Source organism: Pseudomassariella vexata (assembly GCF_002105095.1).
Source record: "Pseudomassariella vexata strain CBS 129021 chromosome Unknown BCR38scaffold_6, whole genome shotgun sequence".
In the NCBI taxonomy this organism is placed as follows: domain Eukaryota; kingdom Fungi; phylum Ascomycota; class Sordariomycetes; order Amphisphaeriales; family Pseudomassariaceae; genus Pseudomassariella; species Pseudomassariella vexata.
In genome coordinates, this window is record NW_024467961.1 from 1,892,614 (window position 1) to 1,915,160 (window position 22,547).

Consider the following 22,547-nt stretch of genomic DNA (forward strand, 5'->3'; position numbering starts at 1 on the left):
GGGGTTTCGATGGATTTCTTAGGGTTGGTCTCACAGTCAATCACACACTACACCGAACCTGATGATGCTAATGCCTGTTTTCTTCAAAGATCCCGTGACGATGCTTGCCGTCCATCAGGTATACTACCTCCCTCCGTCTCGCTAACCTGCGTGCCCACAGCCCGCTGTTCAGGTGACATGCATCATCATGCTTCTGGTTTCGTGAACGGAGATTTGCATTAGCCAAGAGGCAACATCCAACAGTCTTAGGTGTGTGCTGGTCGCAAAATAGGGGTTGCGTAAATGTCATCGCATTTGGTAATATCTCGTTTTTGCCAATCACTTCGGAAGCTAAGATAGAGATTTATTGATTCCTTAAATAACCCGAGCCCTAGCCTAGTGTTGTCCATCGCAATCAACCCATACCTCCCACCAGTTCGTATAGATTCGTTTCCATATTCTTATAACTCCAGGCTCCTGTAAATGTGATTGTTCATGACATCCCCGGTCGTTCCATGTGATACTGTACGCCCGTTTGTAACTCGCCTGATACAGTACGGCATTATGCTTCCTCCACTTCTGCATGCCAAACATGGTACAAAATAATGGCGGACCCAACTCCAAATTTGCTCGCTCGCCGTTGCGGGCTCCCCAATTTACAACATGTCTCCTGGGGAGTTCGGCATCATCTGCAGGAACGAATTAGGGACCTTCGGAACCTGCGGGCTGGCTTGTGCCTGGGTGCGGAAAAGATCCCGCTGGCGTTCGGCATCTCTTGATCGCCCGCCAGTCAGCCGACGCATGTGTGTCTTTGTCGCTTGCTTGACAGGCCTGATCATGTTCTCGAGGAAGAAGGAACCGTCCGCTGGCCCGCCTTGGCTCGGCCGCTCGTCATCTCCGTCCGAGAAGACGTCTTCATTGAACTCATCATCCGAGGTGAACTCGGCCATGTTGGGATTGTAGCTGGCTGGCGCAGACGGGGAGGTGACAGAGCGAGAATGAAGTACCGGGCGCAACGTCGAGTTGATGCTGAATGCGCCTGGGTTCATCGTATTGCTGGGACCATCGCGCGACGGAGGGGTAACGGTGGGACGGTCGACGAAGCCATTCTGGAACGACGTGTTGCTGCTGGCCTGGTGCAAGATGGGTAGAATTTGCTCGTCGTAAATTTGTGTTGTGGATTCATATCCGTCAGGAGAGAACTCGGTGATGGTGCGCGACGAGCGCCCATCGCTCGGGGGGCTCTGCGACATGTCGTCGAAGAAGTCATCGAGACTGTCAAGTTTAGTGACCAAGTCGGCACCCGCTTGGCCCTCCCCACGGACGTCGTCCGACATCATGGTGTCGGTTCGATCCGGCATTTGGAAGTAGCCATAGGGGAAATCATCATTGTGGAACTCGACCTCAGGCGTAGGAGTGGGATCAGTCGGAATACCGTCTTCAGCATCCGACTGGCACATGTAGAAGGCGGCGTGGATATTTGCGCGCGTTACGTCTGTCTTCTTGGCCGGCATGGGGATGGCCCAGCCAGATTCTTCGGGAATCCCAAATAGGCTCTGTGTCCGCTCATATTCTTTTCGGACTGTCTTGGACGACGAACGCGTCATACTCATGCGCAGGTGATGTTTGTCCATCGACGTTCCCGACATAGTCATGATGCTGCCCAGGACCTCGAGCGCCTCCATGCAAAATTCGGATTGCAGCAGTCGCAGCAGTGGCGAGATGAGGTCCGACCCGTGGCCGGCGATCTCTGCCTTGCTCATATCCATCTCCGGAATAATGACACAGAGGATACGCATTGTCATAATTTTGACCCACGACATGCTATTGGTCAGGAACCCCATCAGTGTCGTCAGCATCCTAAAGTCCAGCTGTGGCAGGTAGCATTCTCGCAGTGCGTAGAAGAGCTGCACGAGGAAGTCCTTGCTCGAACGGTATCCGCAACTGATAAAGCCATCCAACACCACGCAGATGGTTCTATATCCCAGAATCTCCGCAACTTGGAAGAGGATGTAGGCTGTATGTGTCAACTCGTCGCTAAGGGAGTCCAACTCCTGATCCAGTGCTTGCAAGAACCGCGGGAAATTGGCAACGATTGTGAAGAACAGACGGTTGTCGTCCCCAATAAGGTTATCGCTTGGTAGTTGAACAAGCTTATCAAGAGTTTTGAGCGTTGGCTCTAGGCAGATAGAGGATCGTAGGCCCTTATAAAGAAGCGGTTGGACGCCTTCAAACGAGCCATCCCACCTGGGTGGCTGGCCTTCGGCCAAAATCCGCCTGACGTTAGGGTCATGGAAGTCGAGCTTATCCAGGAACTCGTTGAGGATCTCGACGGCCTCAAGGAACTCTCTTTCATTGATGGATTCCAAGCAGGCACACGTAGTCCAAAACAGCTGAGGGAGGGATAGGAGCTTCTCCGAGTCGAGTTTGGTGATGAGTGTCTTCAGCGTTGTCAGGATTTCCATGGAAAATGTTTGTATCTCAGAGTCTTCATCGGCAATAGTATTAGACAGCCTTGCCAGCATATCTCCCAGCATCAACTGGTCAAGCGACGTCAGGATACACCGGAAGATCTGGAAAGAGCGACAGGCCAAATGCCGGACGGGGCATGATGTCGCCCAAGTCAGTGACAAGCGGCTCCACTGTTCTTTGATACCAGGGAAGGTCACTTCGAATGTCCTCACCACCTCGGACGTCAAATATTCCATGCTGTGTGGTACTTTGGTTTCCCGGTCGTCGGCTTTTCCATTGCTGTCTTCGTAGCTCCATACCACTGATCGGTCGTGGCGGCGGATAGAATCAATCAGGTCTTCAATCGACTCTTTGGTCTCAGCTGGGATGGCATCATCCATTTTGGAGATGACAAGCTCGTGGATCAAGTGTACGAGCATCTCACGAGCCTGCTCTTGAACAAGAGGTGTATAGTGATCCCATAACACAGTGACCACTTGCAGAAGCACGGGTAGGTTGTCAGCTGTCAACTGAACTGGAGAAACCATCAAGTCGACCAACAGTATCAGCGACAGCTGTCCTAATGAGAAGCCGGCTTGTTTAGTGCCGACAGGAAGAGCCTCTGCTAAATCGGCACAGTACGGCAATTGGTTGATATCTGGAGGCGGTGGAACGACCTCTCGTTTCTCATTCGGCACCATGGCCTTGGGACTTATCTGCAGGAGCAGGAACTCGACCACCTTGATCCCGGGCGTGCTCGGGGTGCTCGACAAGAATACAACGATCTGCTTGGCATACTCGACAAAGTTCTGCTCACGTCGTTCCAGACACAGTGAAATGATGAAGTCTAGAACTAGACGAACATTGCCAGGATGCGGCCCTGTCGCCAGTGCTTGCCAGAGCGCTTGGACTTCGTTGTGCAGAGCCGCACTGGACTTGATGGTGATCTCGAGCAGGTTGGCGAGCAGAACATACGAGTTCGCAATTGGGCCGCCGTTAGGATCAACCTGAAGCTCAATCGTCTGGATCCATGGCAGGATGACTGCAACTACGTTGCGCTGGGCGCCGGCCTGAAGACTCTTGAAATACAGCGTGAATTCGGAGAAGATGTGGAAGGCCTGTTCTGGGTGTTGTTTGGCAAGTCGCTTGGATATCTCGAACTGCGCAAGCTTGTACACTGCTTTGGTCTTGTCCGAGATACTTATGTCGAAATCTTGGATCTTGGAAGTACGGGCTGCCAATTGCCTCTCTTCGAGGGCTCTAAGAACATGTGCCGACTTGGATCGGATGTCGCTCGAATCATTGCCTAGTGTAAATAGGCAGAGACCAAGGAGTCTCCAGAACGGTGAAGGGTAATTAGTATGCTCCAGGAGCACCTCGGCCACTACCGCAAAGTAGCTTTCGAGGACTTTGGCGACGTCTGCCAGATAGCAACGTGCAATACAATGTTCCAAAAGGTACGGGTACTCCTGGTTGCATACAATAAGGTTCTTCAACGCACGTCTGCCGATAACATTGAGTCTGTCACTGCCAGAGTTGAAGATCATTTCCACCCAGGCAAGCATGCGTCGGATATCGAACTGCAGCGCGGCCCCACTCTCCGTAGTAACACTTATTGGGCCGGCGCAGAGAGCGGCCATGGAACTCAGGGCTGCCGTTCGAAGATTTCTCTTCTCGATTTCCATGGCGGCAGTCACTGTGCCTCGCTCGCCTAGCGACTGTTGGTCTATCAACGACTGTCTCATGGAGTCTTCCCGTTGGCGGATTTGCTGTTGGTGGGGTGAGAAGCCACACCAATCCTCCATCAAGGCGAATGACGACTTCCTCGATTCAAACGTCATCCATCTCGAAGGATCCTTAGTTCGATTAATACCTTCGAAGAGTTCTTCCATGAGGCCACAGTAATGGCGACGGAGTTTCTGAAACTCCCAGTCCATCTGCACCTCCCCATCCATGAGAAATAGTTTCAGATCCTTGGTGAATACACAGAGGTTGTTCATAATCCAGTCATCCTGACAGACCGCCGTGTCCTTGAGGAAGTGAGAAGTAAGTTTGTACACATGAGTCAACTCGGTCCGCAAGAGGTCCATCTTGCGGTTGCGCCGCGGACTGCTGTTGCTTCGCTGGTGAAGCCGTGCCCTCGCCTCATCATTGCACCGTGATACCTGTCCTGAGAGCTCTTCGAGGAGTGTGCGGTAAATGTTGACATTGATGGAGCCCATTGCGAGTACTATGGCCTCCCGAACCGATGCAGAGGAGACGGATAGTAATGGGATCAGATACTTGAAGAGTATTCTCGCTGAAATAATCTTCTCCGTTGATTTGGAGCCCCCCCGAGAATGCTGGCCTCCTTGGGTCAGGCCGTTCTGAGACGGCCCAGTATCAACTAGTGTTGTACAAGCAAATGTAAGATACAGCTTGAACTGTTCGACCAGCACATCTGGCTGCGTTGTTGGCGTTCTTCCAGTGTACCGGGAACTCCCGGGTTCGGGGCCGTAGTATAGGCCCCTGGTAGGTTCAGACATGACGACAATGCCCTTGTACATTTGAAGTATCCTGTTGCAAACTAGGTCACGACTGATGGTGACCGTAAAGGGGCAGCGATCGTATGCAACGCGAATGAGATTCGGAAATATTTTGAACCATAGTGTCGTGTCGTAGGATACATCGCTGGTGCACAATTCTATCAAAGCGCCACGATTATTACTGTTCTGCATGCCTCGTTGCAACCGGCTGCGCTCAGCGACGGAAAGGTGTTCGTCTTTAAAATTCATGACTTGGACCGAGTCGTTTTCCAGGATATCTATCAGGCGTTGGTTGTCATTTTCTTTGGCCGCGTCTTTTGCAAGGACAGCATCGAACTCGGTGATGAGTCGAAGTACAGTGACCGCATAGTATCGTACTCTTCGTGATTGCGAGCAGAGAAAAAACAGCCCACGAGCCTCAACGTGCTCAACCTCGGCCCATATACTGGACAGGTCGAGCTTCATTGCTCGCTTGTCAGATTCATTGCCCTCTCCAGCGTCGGATGCGGCCTCTTTCGTTTTCAGCCTGATCTCGTCCCTCCAGATCTGCAACAATTCGACGTACAGGCGAAGGGTGTTCTCTATGTGACCCGGCCCGAGCATTCCACCATCAGACATGGTGGAATAACGGTCATCGAAATTGAAAATAAAACGAGCAAATCCAGTTGTGACTTGGTGTGCATGAGACTGCCTTGCGATGGATTTCAAAGACTGTGCGGAGGACTCGGCTATGTTGGGTTGAACATGGGCTGTACCCGTACACAATAGGTTGATTAACGAGTTGAAGGGGATATCCACGGAAAGGCAACGGGGTAACGCCTGTACAGCAACGTGTAATAGCTCATAAAACGCTTGCTTCTGCTCGGCCTGGCTCTGGTGGTCTTCTCGGCGCGAGAAATTGAAGGTCTCGGCGATTGGCGTCTTGGGTCCCGGACTGTTGAACTTCTCGTCAAGCACAGCTTGCCCTCCGAATGTGTTGTCGCAGATGATTGTGACTTTGCCAAGAATTTCAGAGAATTTCTTGTAGTAGTCCCGAGCAACATCACTCAAGACTTGGACCCGGACGGGTTTCGACAGAGTATTGTCAGGGACTGCCGCCATGGCAAGGCCAGACGGCGGTGCGCTTTGGGTTGAAGCAGCACCGGGGGAGCTGGGCGCCAAACGGTCGGAATTAGAAGGGGCTGTGTTCTCTAGCGGAAACGGCGGCCGGCCCTGCTCACCCTTCTCTAAATCAGACATGATGGCAAGAAAGGCCCTTATTCCAATTACTATTCTGTCAGGGTCGAGCTGCTCGACCTTGAGCTCTTTATTGGAATTGAACTGCTCCGCATTGATGAGTGGAAAGATGACGTTCTTGAAGCAATACTCTGGATGTTTGTATCCGACCACACGGATGATCTGGATGAGAGGGCCAGACACAGCCGTGTCGGCCACCGTGTAGGTTCGTTTGTTAGGCGGCAAGACGAGCTTCATCACCTCATCCAGCTTTCGGACCACGCCCGTTAACGAATCATTGCTTCGGTATAGATAGGTCCACAGCAGCCTCGAAATGACCTGGAGGCATAAAGGTCGCACGGCCCGATCTTTCAACCGCGGCTGAAGGGGCAATACTAGTTGCAACCATTGAGAGACGGAATTGTCAGGCGGAGACACGCATACCATGGTCGCCGTGAGGGGAAATGCAGACTGCCAATGTCGCGGCTTGATGAACATCTGCGCCAGACGTGGGCTGATGTTGCTGATAACTTCACCCCACTTGGGATGGCTGAAGTGGCTATTGCTTGCTTTGGCCGCGATTGGGAGCAACAGTGTGTCAAGGACTTGACAGAAGGCCGATTTGACCTTCTGGCCATGGGATCTCGCAAAGAGCCGCCCCAGTGCCACTAAAAAGTCGCAGGACTGATCCCACGCTTCGTCTGGCGATAACTTGATGCGTAGATGTTTCATGCCACTCAAAACCAATTCCATCTGCCCCTCAGGGTCTCGATTGGCGTTCGTTGGACTTCTTGCGGCCAGGTCTTGCAGCGACCGGTCAAGGTCCGTGATGAACCTTTCGGTAACACTGACGAAGTTGATTTCGCTCATGGCCCCGAGCAGTTGGGCAAATAGGTTCCAGTTGGCCATCTTAAGTGGGGAGATGAAGAGCTGCTCGATGTCTGCAATCTTGAGTTGACCAAAAATGATGCCCTCCAGTTTGTCCTCCATCTCAAGCGTGATGGAGATGAGGCTGCTTTGGCTGATGACTTCTAGGAGGACACGACACAGGATGTATATAGACACGATTGAGCGTCGGTCAGCCTGAACCAAGTATTCCTGCCTCGATACAATGGATGTCTGCTCATTGGCGGCGCCATTGTCGGTTGGGTTGTTAGCAGCCACGACTTGGAGCGGCTCCGTATTTCGCCTCAACAGAGGGCCGCCAGGAAGCTGGCTACGTGATTGTTGGAGTTGGCCCCGGGCCTCACTGGCTGATTCGCTCTTATGTTTCCTCCATAGCATAATCAAGTCAATCAAGGGCTTTGGCTTCTGTTTTGCAATATGTCCCAATGCTACAATAAACTGGTCAAAGGCGGGATCGGCTCCAGGGCCGCATATCTGCTCGATCTGGGGCTCTGGATCAAAGGGTACTGTAATGCTTTCATTGAGCTTCTCTTCAGCTAGCGCAATGAACTTGATGGTCGTTAGCAACTGTGCAATATCTGGCTCTCGCAGATGTACTGACATGTGTAAAAAGAACATGCAAGGCATATTCGCCAACGGTCTTCTGCTCATTGTGGTGCTTGGAAGAATGTGAATGATGGTGGTTGTGATCGCGCCTGGCTTTGCTGTGCATCCGTTCCATCTTTCTCTGCGTTAGGGTGCTAGTTATACTCTCGGGTGCCCCGGGGTGGGCGCTGGAGGTTACGGCGGTGCCCGAGATGGCTGTCGGTGGTCTGGAGGTCATGGACATGTTGGACATCTCGGAGTCGACACGGCCCATTACATGCAAATCAGGCCTTTCAGGTCTTTCGGGCAAAAGACCAGCTCCAGCAGCAGCGATCATCTGCGGGCTGAGAGGACTCGAAGACGAGTTATTCCTCGAATGTTGGATGCCATGGACAATGGACGTCTGCCTGTGGTGCCCGTAGGCTGCGGTGGCCTTAGAATCAACCACTCTTTCCAATATCCCGGCCAGGCCCTGGCGCGAAGCGGGTGACTGTGCGCGCGGCGACGTAATCGAGACAGCCGATGATGGCAACGAAGACTCCGACTCGGGGATGCCAGCGAGCCCTGCCGACTCGAGCTTCTCGAGGGAGGATTGGCGCGAGTGGGCGATAAATCGGGCGGTAGAGGGGTCTAGCACAGCAGGTCGTAAGGTGCTGTCCCTGCCATCGTCCTCGTCGTGGTCGGGGACGTGAACGTGGTTGAGGCGCGATGCGGCTCGAGGCGAGTATTTTTCTGACAGCACCTGTTGCGGAGCTGTTGCGATGCTTCTGTTAGTAATGGCGTGCAACGGGAACGGCAACGGCATCAAACCCCCAACGCCAGAGTAGAAAGTAATGCTTCAGTTCACTGCAGAATCCCTTCTTGTGAAACAGTCGTGGGTAACATAGCTTTTGTTGGCTACACAGATTGGGGCCTGGCCGGAAGGTTTTTTGCTGCGAAGGATTCGTTCGCAGGGGGGAGGGGGGTTGCAATGGGCAATGACGCGAAACAAACCACACTCATCAACTCACCCATTGTTGGATTGGCGAAGTGCCCATGATCTATCCGAATCGAGAGTGCGATACCAGCATTGGCAGTTGATGCGTGAGCATCTTACTAAGTAGGTTACTGGACGGTGGGCACAAGGCACGATGTTGTCTTCCCCGAATGTGCTCAAATGCGACCTTAAGATAGTGCTCTACAGCTCTCAGCTCTGTGGCTGCTGGCCAGTTGTGTTCAAGTGTCCACTCCATCTTGATCACGTAGACCTCAAAATTTACCATAAGATGGCGCCCATCGCACTCTTATTTGCCAATGACGAACGATACTGACCAATGTCCCGTCTGAAAGATATGCGTTGTCCATGAACATATGGCCCGAAATCTGGTGCTTGGATGCTGCTCTTTTCTCGTTCTGGCAATGCATGCGCCTGAGCACATCCCGCTCCTCCAAAGCCCAATCAATCATATCGACCTCGGGAAGCTCTCCAGCTTCGAATATACTAGCAAGGGTAATCCGTCAGGGGCACTGGCCAATCAGACCTCTCGAGGAGTGGACTTGGCATTGGAGCATATGGTCGACCTGTCGAAGTCATGCAAGCCATATGTTGAACCATTCCAGAATTCTAGTTTTTTTATATCTTGACGAATAGTAAACGTCAATTCCTACCTTCCCTTCCAAGCTTAAGTTTCAATAGTATTATTTATTAAGCCTTATTCCCATTCCCGTAATTTGCGACGATATAAAGAGTTGGATGAACCAATCATCTTTCTCGTTGAAGCTATTCTCTCCGGCATTTTGTCATGCCAGTCGCTCGCCTATTACGAGAGCATCAATAATCACAGAGTTGTCCAAGTGTTTCTTCGAAAATCTAATAGTTATATGTAACAAATAACGATACAAGGTTTCCTGGAGTCTGCCTCGGCATTGCTGAGAGTGGTGGGAAGATGTCGGCACAATTGCCTTTCAAAACTACCTTTGAATGTTAAATGAATGCAGCGTAGACAGCTCAATGAAACACATAAGAATGTATAGGTTCTGCGTAAATATATTTATACTCTGGCATTTCACCCTCTGTAGTTTGGGGTTCTCCTAATGAATGACGTCGATAATGAGAAGTATAAAGTAGTCGCATTGCTTGGGCTTATGGGCTTAGATGCCTAATAATAACCCATACAATACCTTGACGGTTGCAAAGAGACGTGGGCAGAACTAAGAGCAGGGATATCCACGTTTACAAGATCGTCCATGGATTCTGGAGTTGCCTCAAACAGCAGAAAATACTTACTGAATAGAAAAAATTAAAGTACCTTAGTCCCGCAACAGAACGACCTAGCGGCCCGTTCAAGTGGAATCAAGTCAGTTCAAAATCGTCAACAGCCCGAGACCCACTCGGCATCCAAGTCTCAGTGTCGGAGAGTAACGCAGTACCGGAATGTCACATCTAACGTAGGCGTTCTGAACAACAGTCCATGTAAACGACTTGAGTAGTATTGAAAAGAAGACTGCCTTAGCCAAACTCGAATTGCCCAGGTCAACTTGCGGCAGCTCGCTCAACACGTGGCGTTGATGTAACATAGTGAGTGGAAATTGTCAGCGGCTAACCAACTCGGGGAGTACCGTCAGACACCACTTGATAAGGCTGCTTTAGGATGAAATACTTGGCGGTCGAGTACGATATGTAAATACGGATAATACGTCCTTAGTCAGGTGGTAATTAATGTTGTCGTTCCCGCGGTGAGATGAGATACTTGCTAGCAACGTCCAAGCTGGCCACCGCCGCTGCGCCGCTGGCGTCCGTAAGAACGGGGTTAGAATACTATGCAGCTGCTGATCCGGAAGGCCAGATCGTTCATATCGGGGTTGATGCATTGCCGAGTCTCCCAGAATTACCCCATACATCAGGACGTGGTTGGTTAACTAATACGCGGAACAGCTGGACTGTCATGCAAATTGAGCACAGGTGGCAAGTAGGCCTGGGTTAGCCCTGCATAATACGGTTGGCATTGGAGGGCTGGCGAGTGCTGACATTATGAATACGATGGTCCGAAATCCTGACAAGTCATAGATTCTGTGATATTGATGGATTGCACTATTTGTGGCATGGCATCTACGGATTCCTTAGGACTATATGCATTTGATGTGCATGGAAGGACGTGGACCCCTTCTCGGCAAACGCCGCGGCCTGTTGCAACATCAAGTTAGATTGGTTTGGTAGGATTCCCGGCGTGCATTTGACCCATCTGTCGGATAGCCCTATGTAGGTGATGTCGAGGTCGTGGCAACAACTCAATCTTGATATCGCGAATCAAGCACTGCCCGACATCAGGTTTTCTCTTGGCTTCGAAGGTTATTAAATCACTGGCCTTATTGAAGACAAGCACATAAGTGTGTTCTCAACATCGCAAGAGCGAACAGAACAAATAACCTTGAACCATGGAAATCGCTGTAAAACAGACCCAGTGGCTGTGGCTCGGTGGTCTAGCAAGCCCGCTGCATGTGAGCCCTAGCTGGAATTGATGAATCTATTATAGTACAGGGTCGATTTTGACTTGCCCAAACCCCCAAGGCCCTGGTCACGCCTAGACTCCAACCAAGACTCGTGCTGGTCATTAAATACCCTTTTGCCGCCAGTGAAGACAACCCTTTCGACATCCTCTACTTCGATCTTACCTAGCCAACAGGTCGTCAGTTTCTAGTTGCCCATAATTCCCTTTTGGGACCCCCACCTTTTCCTTTTCTGTCTTGCCGTTCTCTGTACCAGTTCCAGCAGCGCATTAACTAGGACACCCATAACTTTGGCACCCCAAGCGAGTCCGGCCGTTCCCACGTGCACCATTATCTGCTGCAGGAGCAAATTTTGGTCATTTTACCAAGCGCTGTAAAGTCAGTACGTGGCCTCTGCCGTCAAGCGAGAATCCGCTTCCCATAGAGTCGCGCCCTACGGTTTTCAATTTCTCTGGTTCGAGTTTATGTGTTGGCAATCGTGCAGTTGTTCCACCCCCCTTGAGTTCTCCAGTGCAGGGTTGAAGTACCCCGACGTGCGATAATCGGCGCGCCCGACCCGCCCAACCAACGAATATTTTCAAGGAACACGTTCGGTTCCTCACGGACAGCCTGCGATAGCTTCGAGTCCCCTTCCTGCCAGTTTCAATAACGTGCGACTACCTGCAATCATGGCGCAACTCGACACGCTGGACCTATTGGTCCTCACGGTGATCCTGCTGGGCACTGCAGCCTATTTCACCAAGGGCAAATTCTGGGGTGTCACAAAAGACCCCTACGCGAACTCGTTTGCCCACGCAAATGGGCTCAAGGCCGGCAAGACAAGGAACATAATAGAGAAGATGGACGAGAGTGGCAAGAACTGTGTCATATTTTATGGTTCCCAGACAGGAACTGCCGAGGACTACGCCTCGAGATTGGCCAAGGAGGGCAAAAGCAGATTCGGGCTCGACACCATGGTTGCTGATCTCGAGGACTACGACTATGCGAACCTCGATGTCATCCCTGAGAATAAGGTTGTCATGTTTGTTCTGGCCACTTACGGTGAGGGCGAGCCCACTGACAATGCTGTTGACTTCTATGAGTTCATCACGGCCGAGGATGTTTCCTTATCCGAGTCGCGCGACACGCCCCTGGATAACCTCAACTACGTCGCTTTCGGTCTCGGCAACAACACGTACGAACACTACAACTCGATGGTCCGCAACGTCGACAAGGCCCTTCAGACACTCGGAGCGCACAGAATTGGCGCTGCCGGTGAGGGCGACGATGGAGCTGGCACCATGGAAGAAGACTTTCTTGCCTGGAAGGATCCCATGTGGGCAGCTTTGGCCAAGAAGATGGGTCTGGAAGAACGCGAAGCTCAGTACGAACCCATTTTTGGCATCGTTGAGCGAGAAGGTTTGACAAAGGACTCCCCCGAGGTCTACCTTGGCGAGCCAAACAAGATGCACCTCGAGGGATCTGCCAAGGGACCCTTCAATGCCCACAACCCCTATATCGCACCTATCGCCGAATCGCGTGAGCTCTTCTCCGTCAAGGACAGAAACTGTCTGCACATGGAAGTTGACATTAGCGGTTCCAACCTATCTTACCAGACTGGTGATCACATCGCAATCTGGCCGACCAACGCAGGCCAAGAGGTTGACTATCTTTTGGATATCCTGGACTTGACAGAGAAGAGGGACACCGTGATCAGCATCAGGGCTCTCGAGCCAACGGCCAAGGTGCCTTTTCCTACCCCGACCACATACGATGCCATTGTCAGATACCACTTGGAAATATGCGCTCCCATCTCTCGTCAGTTCCTCGCCACCTTGGCCGCATTCGCTCCTGATGAAGCTTCCAAGGCGGAGATGACTAAGTTGGGTGGTGACAAGGACTATTTCCACGACAAGATCAGCAAGTATGACTACAATATCGCCGGTGTCCTTCGTATCGTTGGTGGCGGCCAAAAGTGGAGCAACATCCCCTTCTCTGCCTTCATCGAGGGCTTGACAAAGCTCCAGCCTCGCTACTACTCTATTTCCTCCTCATCCCTTGTGCAGCCCAAGAAGATCTCCATTACCGCTATTGTCGAAAACCAAGTCATCCCTGGTCGAACCGATCCTTTCCAGGGCGTTGCAACCAATTACCTGCTTGCTCTAAAGGAGAAGCAAAACGGCGAGCCCAACCCTAAGCCGTTTGGTTTGACATATGACATCTGTGGTCCCAGAAACAAGTACGACGGAATTCACGTACCTGTCCACGTCCGCCACTCCAACTTCAAACTCCCCTCGGATCCTTCGAAACCAATCATTATGATCGGACCTGGTACTGGTGTTGCCCCATTCCGAGGGTTCGTGCAGGAGCGTGCGAAGCAAGCTGAAACGGGTGAGACTGTCGGGCGAACCATTTTGTTCTTTGGATGCCGAAAACGCGGAGAGGACTTCATGTACGAGTCAGAGTGGGAGGTAAATACGCCCTTGTAAGCGCGCATGACATCGAGACTAACCGTTTTCGTAGGAACGCAAACAGGTGCTGGGCGACTCGTTTGAAATGATCACGGCATTCTCGAGAGAGGGCCCCAAGAAGGTCTATGTACAGCACCGACTGAAGGAGCGCGCTCAGGAGATCAACGAACTACTTGAAAAGAAGGCTTACATCTATGTTTGCGGTGACGCGGCAAATATGGCTCGTGAAGTCAACACGGTGCTGGCCCAGATCATCGCGGAGCAGAGGGGTATTCCTGAAACCAAGGCCGAGGAGATTGTGAAGAACATGAGGTCAGCAAACCAATACCAGGTACGTCAAAGTTTTGTTGCACAATCCATCTCTACCGGCTTCCCATCGATGCAGCCCGTCGAATCAAGACCGAAGCTCTACCCAGGGTTGGATTTGCCTACATATTTGGACAAGCGCACACTGACACCCCATCCAGGAAGATGTCTGGTCATAATGGGCTCGCTAGACAGGTGGTATATAGCCACAAGCGTTTCTGCATTGGTGAGGTGTTACGGGCTGAGGTCACTGTACTATCCCCGACGCCATTTGACCGTTCCGGGATCACGAATCAGAATTCTCTCGTCTGTTGGCATCGGCTTATACGGGTTTAGTATATAATGACATCTCCCATAGACATTGTTTTTTTCAGTAGTAGATTGCACAATAATGAGCGACTGTTTCGGTCATGTACCCCATTGCCATTTCTCGAAGACTTGTGCTCTTGTCGCATCAATATCTTGGAGCACCATAGGGCTTCGACACGCCCATTAGTTGCTTGACTTCATGATAAGATACTTGCAGTTATTGTATTTAACCTTGAGTCTCTTCTACCGTATAACCAACACCACCTTTGAGTTTGCACCGGAGGCTTAACTGTCTGGATCGTCAAGTCAGAATAAAGATTCAGCGGATGCACATCATGTTAAACGGGGAGCGAGGCCGTAATAGCGGTGCAGTAGTGGGATAGCTTCGTTGGGCTCGAGGTTGACGAGTGGAAAGAAAGGCGGCAACAATGGAAAACCCCCAAACTTCGATTGCAAGTGAAATGTTCCAGCACTCGAACAATTCGACTTTTTGGTGTTCCTACTCCGCCAGAAATTTGAGCTTCCTTTTCCTCAGCCAGGCACGGGGATCGGGACTTCCTGCCGGCATATGAACTAGATAGAAAACTACTCCAGAATGCAAAAGCAAGCATCCCAAACGAGTCCTGCGAGTTACTCGGTCCCATCTCAACGGGTCCAGGATCCGAACCGGGTTTTCTCCAAGGAACGTGGCTGTTTGACTTATTTGAGCCGTAAGCCACCACACGAGACAATATCACCGGGTTTGGAGGCTGCGCAGCTTGACGGAAACCAGGAGATGAACTTGAGCCATTCAGCCATCTTGTCACTGCACCACCCTAGCGCATACCAATGAGTACAGATGCTCTGCCCTAACAAGGATTTCTTTGGGATGCAAGTTCGTCTAGTTTCGATTGCTCGGTCAGATATCAGATCTCTACGTCAAGTGCCATTCTTCCATTGGTGCATAGAACGGTTTCTGTTCGTGCCAAGCTAAGTGTCACCGCGGAGAAATCCTACTAGCAACCTGGAGAAGCTTTATGTCTTAATACGGTCCCCGACGTCTGAGTACTGTCCCACGTCGAAGAGGCTGGTCCTCCACATGGCGGTTCTGCATCTACAACCCCTTTTCCTCAGTGGGAGACGATATATAGGAGTCAGTGTGCCTTCCACAGATCAAATCTATGGATGTCAAAGACAAAAGGCATCGTTGTCCTTTTGCGTGGTCTGCGTGCCCTATCATCCAGTACTAAGAAAGTGAGTGCATAATAAGCGATGAACTTGAACAGTCGAGCAATATTTCAGGTATAACCCAAGTATATCTTAACTGCTAGATGATCTGCAATTGGCCGCTACATGGGGTCTTAAATGGAAGGTCCGTTGCCCAGTATTCCGTAACGGGCGTTTTAGAGTATAACTTGCCCGGTTTAGGTACAACTTGGCTTCCATATAAGCCCTCTCAGTGCTCCGGTATACATGCTAAATAATTGTCATTATGATCCGTTTAGTGTCTTCTGTTCTATTTATATGTACACATGATTACCCTTTCTCCTGAACATCGCCATCAAATATATCCGTTATAGTGCCATAGACTCAGTCGCCTATTGAATCTATGAAAGACACAAGAAGAGTTGATGACAGGACAGGCCAAAGGTATCAGTATCAAAGATTGACAGCAGGTTGTCACTTCTGACTTGGCTTCTTGCTTGCTTACAGAGAGAGGTCTAGAATTGTTAGCAGAATTGAGGTATATTGATTATACGGCTGTTTACCCGAGCCTCCGCAGGTTTGCCAGGCAGCCAGCCTCATGAGATTTATCCTCCAAGGGCCGAAGAACCCCAGAGCAGCAAGTGTCTGGGAAGCAGAAAGGGAGCAGAGGCGAGGCAAAAAAGAACCACGTCGACGTGCATCACTTCTGAGCGAGACTTGTTGCTTTTGCGACTTGGAGATCACCTGGATCCAGTTTGAAATTGTCCCAGTTGCGGTGACCGCTCGCTCCTGCCGACTTGTATGATATAACGTGATTTCCAGATCCGGCACCTACTACAAAAACGTTCCCGACGTGCCTGCGAGTTCTTCTACTCTCCTACAACCTGCCAGCTAGGTATTCTCCGGCGTTCTAGCATTCTATCACATGCTTTGAGCACAAACTGCATTGGTGACCATTGCATCATTATTTTTGGTCAACATTTGTCAACCTCGTTGCCGCCGCTGGGCCTTCCTAACTTCCTCCAGCATCCGTACCTCCCTTCCTCGTTTGATCGCGACTGCTCATTACGGTGCAGTTACCAAAGGTCAGTGGATCTGTGTCTTTTATATTCTCCTTGTGCCAGTCTTGGAATCTTTCCCTTCTCCCCTTTCACGGCATAGCATCCACTCATCCAGCACCGACATTCCCACAATCTCTTCGGACTCCCATCTTGCTCGCTAGCTACTCTATCTTACTTGTACCCGCTCGCTTCATAACAATCGTCTTGGTGGCATTGCCAGATCCTGCAAGGTAAGCCTCCTGTGGTGGGCGACTCTTGTGGCGGTGGTGGTGGTGGTAGTGCTGGTTCAATTGTGCTGGTTTGAGCAACGACGACAAACATCTCCTTTCTGCCCATTCACCTATCCCAGCATCTCCCAACCAAAGGATCAATTGTTACCGCCTCACAAAATTCACCTTGTATGAGAACAACTGGGCTCAATCGATTTGTTATTCTGCCGGCAACGACGTCACCGCCCTGTTTTCTATTTAAGCAGCTTCCCAACTCCTCCAGGTCACACTTCTCTGCCTTCCACCCACAACATTCAGAGCACTCTGTTTTCTGACCTTTAGATTGGAAGCTCACGACACTCGTTTCTTACACTCGCCCTTTTTCGAGCCGAGCAGCAAGTTTCTTACATTCCTCTTCTACACACACGAGTTCACCTTGGCTAATTTCCTTGTCCAACAGTTCGTGCTTCCTCAGGTCGAGACCGATCGTCAACACTGTCAGCAATTGTCCGAAAGGTATACTTCAAATTCTTCTGTCGCCTGCTCCCCTCGCCCCATCCACGCCCCATTCCGATACCCGTCGAAACTCGGTTCCGTCACCAAGTTCATCTCGTTGTAATTGGACTTGTCTCGGTTGCCGGGTCGATATTGTGCTATGCGCAACTACTAGCACCAATCTTTCCTCCTTCACCAGCATTGTCACGTTATTTGTCTGGGTGTCCCTATACCTATTTACCACAGTCTCTGGATCGATTCGGTCTGTCCCAAATTCATGGTGCTGGTTTTTTCCTATCTGGAACTTCACGCTGCGCTCACACAGCGAGTCGAGACTTCAACCCCAAGCCACATCCCTACTGTCCACAAGTCCTTCATTCCGTTGACTTCTTCAGCTACAGCTTCTTGTCGCCAAGTTAGTTGATAACATTTCCTTTTCTTAACACTACATACAACCTTGGTCAGAGCCATCCCGGACTTGACCCTTGTGCCCCTCCAGAGGATAAGAAATGCTAAAACCCATCTCTTAGACGCAAGACTATGTCTTATACTACCAACATGTCTTCTGACGCCAACAACGGAACTGAAAACCACGCTGATCGTGTTCATGTTCCTTTGGGTCGTCCCTTGGAGAACATGACTTCCCAGGGCTATCTTCAGTCCATGGCCGTTCCTCGTGGTTCCGACGTTGCTAGTTCGCACAATGTCCAGCAGGACGGCATGTCGGCCATCGTCAACCAGTTCGCTGGACTTGGCGTCAGTGGTGCTATGATGTCCAACACCCCTCAAGGAATCACTGGGCTGTCCACTTCATACCCCTACGGAATCACTGCAGAGGGAGTGCCTTATTTTGTCGGCGGCTATGCTGCCGGTCCCAACCAACCTGCAATCCCCGGCAACCAGCCTTTCTACATGGCAGGTGGCCATGCTTTGCCTGCTGCTCAATGGCGCTACGCTGACAACCGAAACATGGATATGTTCAGAGAGATGTCGGCTAACATGGCGAACAATCCTGTCGCTCTGCAGGCCTTCTATCAGAAGTACAGTCCACAGTCCATGGAACTCACTGGCAACCTTCCCGGCTTAGAACAACGTCGATCATCGTACTCCACTACTGAGTCTACCCCTGCGACGCCTTTCTTTGGCAGCACGGCATCTCGCAACAACATTGCAATCTATGACTCAACCTACACTACTCCATCGCCTCCCCAGATCACTTCATCTGGCCTCGTCGAGCAGCCAAAAGGTTTCTCGTCAATCCCACCGGTTGACCATGAGCTGGATGCGTTGCTGAAGCGTGAACCCCCTATTCCCAAGGCTGTTCCCGCTGTGTTCACACCCGTTGAGAACATGAAGACCCTTGAACAGAGCCTGGTCAACCACATTCCCGGAAACCGCAATGTGTACATCAGAGGTCTGATGCCCACTACCGACGATGAGGTTCTCCTCAAGTATGCTGAACGCTTTGGTCCCGTCGAAACTTCGAAGGCCATCATTGACACCTCGACTGGTGCTTGCAAAGGGTAAGTTCCCCATGTACTACACTGCGGGCATCATTAACTAATGTTTGGCTTTCCAGCTTTGGCTTTGCCAAGTTCGCTAGCGTTCAGGACTCTGAGAAGTGCATCCGGGGTTTCCACCGCTTGGGATATGAAGTCGGCTTTGCAAGGGTACCTAAGCTTCCTGTCGTCTTGCCCCCTATGAATCACAATGGCATTATGGAGCCCCGCGGCAGTATGTATCTCCAGCCCCAGTCAGAGTTGACTCGATCGTTGGATGTCCATCCATACGTTCCGTCCCCTCCCCCAAGCGCAAGTGCCTATTATGGACCTAACGAGAATGCCTCTCCGACTTCTGAGGGAAGCTTCTGTGATGGCGAAGGTTTTGCCCTCGTCACATTGAAGTCTAACCCCAAGACCGTGTTCAAGCAGTGCATTTGCAAGTGCGATTTCCATACCATGGTCAACAGCGGTCGTTATCCTTCTCTTATGAGTGGTCTCTGCGAATGCCCATGTGCATTCCACCCGCCGCACTGGACTGACTTTGACCCGGATGATCAGGAGTCCTTCAACTCGCGCTTGAAGGCCGAGGGCGACGATAGCTCCACGAACCTCTACATCTCGAACTTGCCTAAGTCACTCACCGAAAACGAGCTCGCCGCCATCTTTCTCGGATACACGATCTTGTCGAGCAAGATCCTTCGCGACGGCTTGGGAAATAGCCGTGGAGTCGGTTTCGCCCGGTATGTTTTGGATCCCGTACTTTTCTTTGTGGCCTTGGTCGTCTAACTGATGGTTTCTACAGCTTTGAATCTCGTGATGTTTGCGATGAGATCATTAAGACCTTCACAGGCCAGCCCCTTGGCGAAGAGGGCCTTTGCATGCAGATCCGCTACGCCGACACCCCCGCCCAGAAGGAGCTCAAGCGTGTCACCGCTGAGCGACGTCAGTTCCGTACTAACGAGTACAATGTCGGTGCCTATGGCACTGCTGCTGTTGGCATCTCCCCGACCATCTATGGCCAGCCTGGTTGGAAGCAGAAGCCTACGACTGGTTCTGCGTAAGTTCTTGTCACATATATAAGCCTTCGAATTCTGACTTCTTATACAACAGTCCTCAATTCCCGGCCTATACCCATGTCGAGAGTTGCAAGGTTGGACAAGGGCAAGTACCGTACGGAACCCCCTGCAACTGCTATGTTCAGTTCCTCGGTCACTAACCGTCCTACCAGACCGAGCAATGATGCACCGTCTTTGGAGGATGGCTCTGGTGATGAGGGTGTGACGATTCATGTTGAGTCTCCCCTCGTGGCGAACGGAAGCACGCAGTCGTCTCCGGTGAAGCAGATCAAGCAGGAGAAGGTCTAGACATTGGGCCTCTGTGTTTTTTTGTCACCGTCCCCGGTATCCCTCATTTTACCCCTATCTTGATCCAACGGCATGATCTATCCACCATGAGACAAGGAGGTCTTATGTTGTTGTGACGACAGCATTCGCATATCCACCAAAAGGTAGCATTGATCAGTCATCAGGGTTTTTTGGTACCACGAACTCTTGTACCTCACTTACTACCCCATTCATCACGTTTGTCTTTGTTGTCTGCAGATAGACTCGGTATGTTAGTTGCCATTCATGAAGTTTTGAGTGGATCGGACATACTAGGTTCTTATCTTGAGACCTTTCAGTCATGATCATTGTACCCTCGACACTATCCCAGATTAGTCAGGGCATTAGTTATAAAGGGCCTTTTATAGATGTTTATAGACCAAGCAAAAAATAAAAAAATAAAAAGAAAAGAAAAGGATCCGGTCCCCTTGGGCCAATAATGTTATGCAGCTATGGATGACTTACGACGCCTAGGACTTTGGATTGTGACAGGAAGGAAATGTGCATACTCCTTGGTGTTGGCCGAACTAACATGAGATAAGTCGCATAGCTCTAACCTAGACCAAACACAAACACAATAATAGCCGAGTAAGCTTCGATCGTGGTAGGAGGGGATCCAGCGGACGAACGAGGACAAAATAAGACATGAATATATAGAAAGCAGAGGCGCGTAGTTCGCCGTGAACACGGGACAACTGATTGGATGGAAAACATCGTAGGGTATCAATGGTTTGGTTTTTATTCTTGTCATTTAGTGCTGGTCATGTCTGATCACCAATGGACAATCTGGCCATATCTGGAGCGTTGGAACCGGTAGCGGCAGGCTCCTCTTCTTCTAATTCACCCTCATCGGCTTCTTGCTCTTCTTCATCATTATCATCATCTTCTTCATCTTCATATGCCTCCTCATCGGCCGAGCCACCACCTTCAGGCGCCTCGGCTTGCTGGGCTCTGATTGCTGCCTCGAGATCCTTCAACATTTTCTTGGTAAAACCGGAGGCTTCCACTAGGGCATCGAGCCTCTTGGCGCCACGCTGACCCATCGCCTTTTTCGCATCCTTAAAGAAGGGGCCGGGCTGGGTGCCGACAAAGTGGAAACGCCGTTCAAAAAAACGTTTCACGCAGTTAACGTCGCGGTCAAAGTACATTTCGGCATTTTGGTGCTCCATGGAGACCATTTGGGGGAAGTCGATCAGGATGGGTATGACCTTTACCGTCTCGGTAGGTGGTGTCGTCTCGTTGTTTGTGACCGTCTCCTCTTTGAGCAAGATGTTGAACTCGTTGAAATCGCCGTGGATCAGCCCGTGCCGCGCTAGCCGCATGATCATTTCCATCAACTCGCCGTACAGGGTTGCGGGATCGCCCACATGCGAAATCTGGCGCAACGGAAAGGCATCGATCAAACTCATGACGATGGTATGGCGGCTTTGAGCTATTGGTTCGGGCACGGGAAATCCCTCCTCGCGCAAGGCCTGCATGAAGGCATATTCCTTCATGGCCGCCAGGCGGCTCAGGTACATCCAGCCACTGCCACCGCCGCCGTTGTTATGGTTCTTACGGCGCAGGTAGTCCCGGTTGGCCTTGACGGTACGGAAACTGATCCGACCCAGGCGGTGGATTTTGAGCACCTTCTGCGTCCCCTTGTTGTCCGCCACAATCATGATGTCGCTTTCTTTTCCCACACCAATGCGGCTCCCCACGCTGTAGACAAAGTTCTGCGAGGCGTACTGGTGCAGGGCCAGGTAGTCGAGCCCACCGTAGGTGAGCCGATAGCCGTCGTACTTTGCCTCCTTCATTTTTGCGATGAGGCCCGTCTTGGCCAGGGCCGAGATGGACTTGTGCACACCTGACACGCCGCCTCGTAGCCGTGAAAGCCGCTCGATTATCGGAGTGGGAACGAGTTCGTGGTTCTTGGAGCCTGTCTCGACTGCGGCGAGGACACGCCAGTCCTCCGCCGTGAGATGGCGCATCGCCTTGGAGTCCAAAATCATGATGGGCGGAGCCGGTTGGTACCCGCCGGTCTTCGAGGTTTCGAAATTTGATCAAGTTTGGGGGTCCTGTAGGCGTAATAGCGTGGTGTGTAGGTCGTATGTACCCCAGATTCGGGGGGTTCCGCTGGGACGTAAGTCTTGTTTCTTCAATTCCTCAAGAACTAGAATTAAAAGACTCCAAGATGAGGTCCTAAGATCTGACTTCACACGTAAATTGCTTCCAATGCCCCGCGATGAGGTTCAACATCCACATTTTAGAAATGTTATCGATAAAGAATATCAATCGTCTTATCCGGGATTACTGCGGTAATGATGGAATCCAATTGCTGAAGACTTCTGTTTATTTCAGCCTCATGGAGAGCTGCATCTGGGCACTGACCAGTGGACTCTTGTTATTTGGCCAGGCCAGGCGGCCAGACGAGGCGTAACCAACCTCTCTGGAGCTGCAACTCATCGACGTGACTCGGAGCTTTACAAAGCTGTCGTGCATCTATCACCTTCCATCCCGCC

The 22,547-nt window shown here is 51.1% G+C and overlaps 4 protein-coding genes across 4 annotated transcripts; 2 read left to right on the forward strand and 2 right to left on the reverse strand.

The window, feature by feature from the left end:
* Nucleotides 1-635: 635 nt before the first annotated feature.
* BCR38DRAFT_341152 (cell morphogenesis N-terminal-domain-containing protein) lies at nt 636-8,466 on the reverse strand (the record flags this gene model as incomplete). Its single annotated transcript, XM_040855847.1, has 2 exons — nt 636-7,625; nt 7,678-8,466. The coding sequence occupies 2 exons, from the start codon at nt 8,464-8,466 to the stop codon at nt 636-638; spliced, it is 7,779 nt and encodes a 2,592-aa protein (XP_040716458.1).
* A 3,349-nt stretch (nt 8,467-11,815) lies between these two features.
* Nucleotides 11,816-14,082, forward strand: BCR38DRAFT_341234 (NADPH-cytochrome P450 reductase; the record flags this gene model as incomplete). The annotated part of the gene is made up of 3 exons (XM_040855855.1): nt 11,816-13,597; nt 13,650-13,928; nt 14,065-14,082. The coding sequence occupies 3 exons, from the start codon at nt 11,816-11,818 to the stop codon at nt 14,080-14,082; spliced, it is 2,079 nt and encodes a 692-aa protein (XP_040716459.1).
* Nucleotides 14,083-18,218: 4,136 nt separating this feature from the next.
* On the forward strand, nt 18,219-19,725 carry BCR38DRAFT_341192 (uncharacterized protein; the record flags this gene model as incomplete). Its single annotated transcript, XM_040855852.1, has 4 exons — nt 18,219-18,685; nt 18,742-18,832; nt 19,223-19,404; nt 19,467-19,725. 4 exons carry the CDS (start codon nt 18,219-18,221, stop codon nt 19,723-19,725), a joined length of 999 nt encoding a protein of 332 aa, XP_040716460.1.
* A 1,082-nt stretch (nt 19,726-20,807) lies between these two features.
* Nucleotides 20,808-22,037, reverse strand: BCR38DRAFT_342338 (RIO1 family protein; the record flags this gene model as incomplete). The annotated part of the gene is made up of 1 exon (XM_040855937.1): nt 20,808-22,037. One exon carries the CDS (start codon nt 22,035-22,037, stop codon nt 20,808-20,810), a length of 1,230 nt encoding a protein of 409 aa, XP_040716461.1.
* Nucleotides 22,038-22,547: the final 510 nt, after the last annotated feature.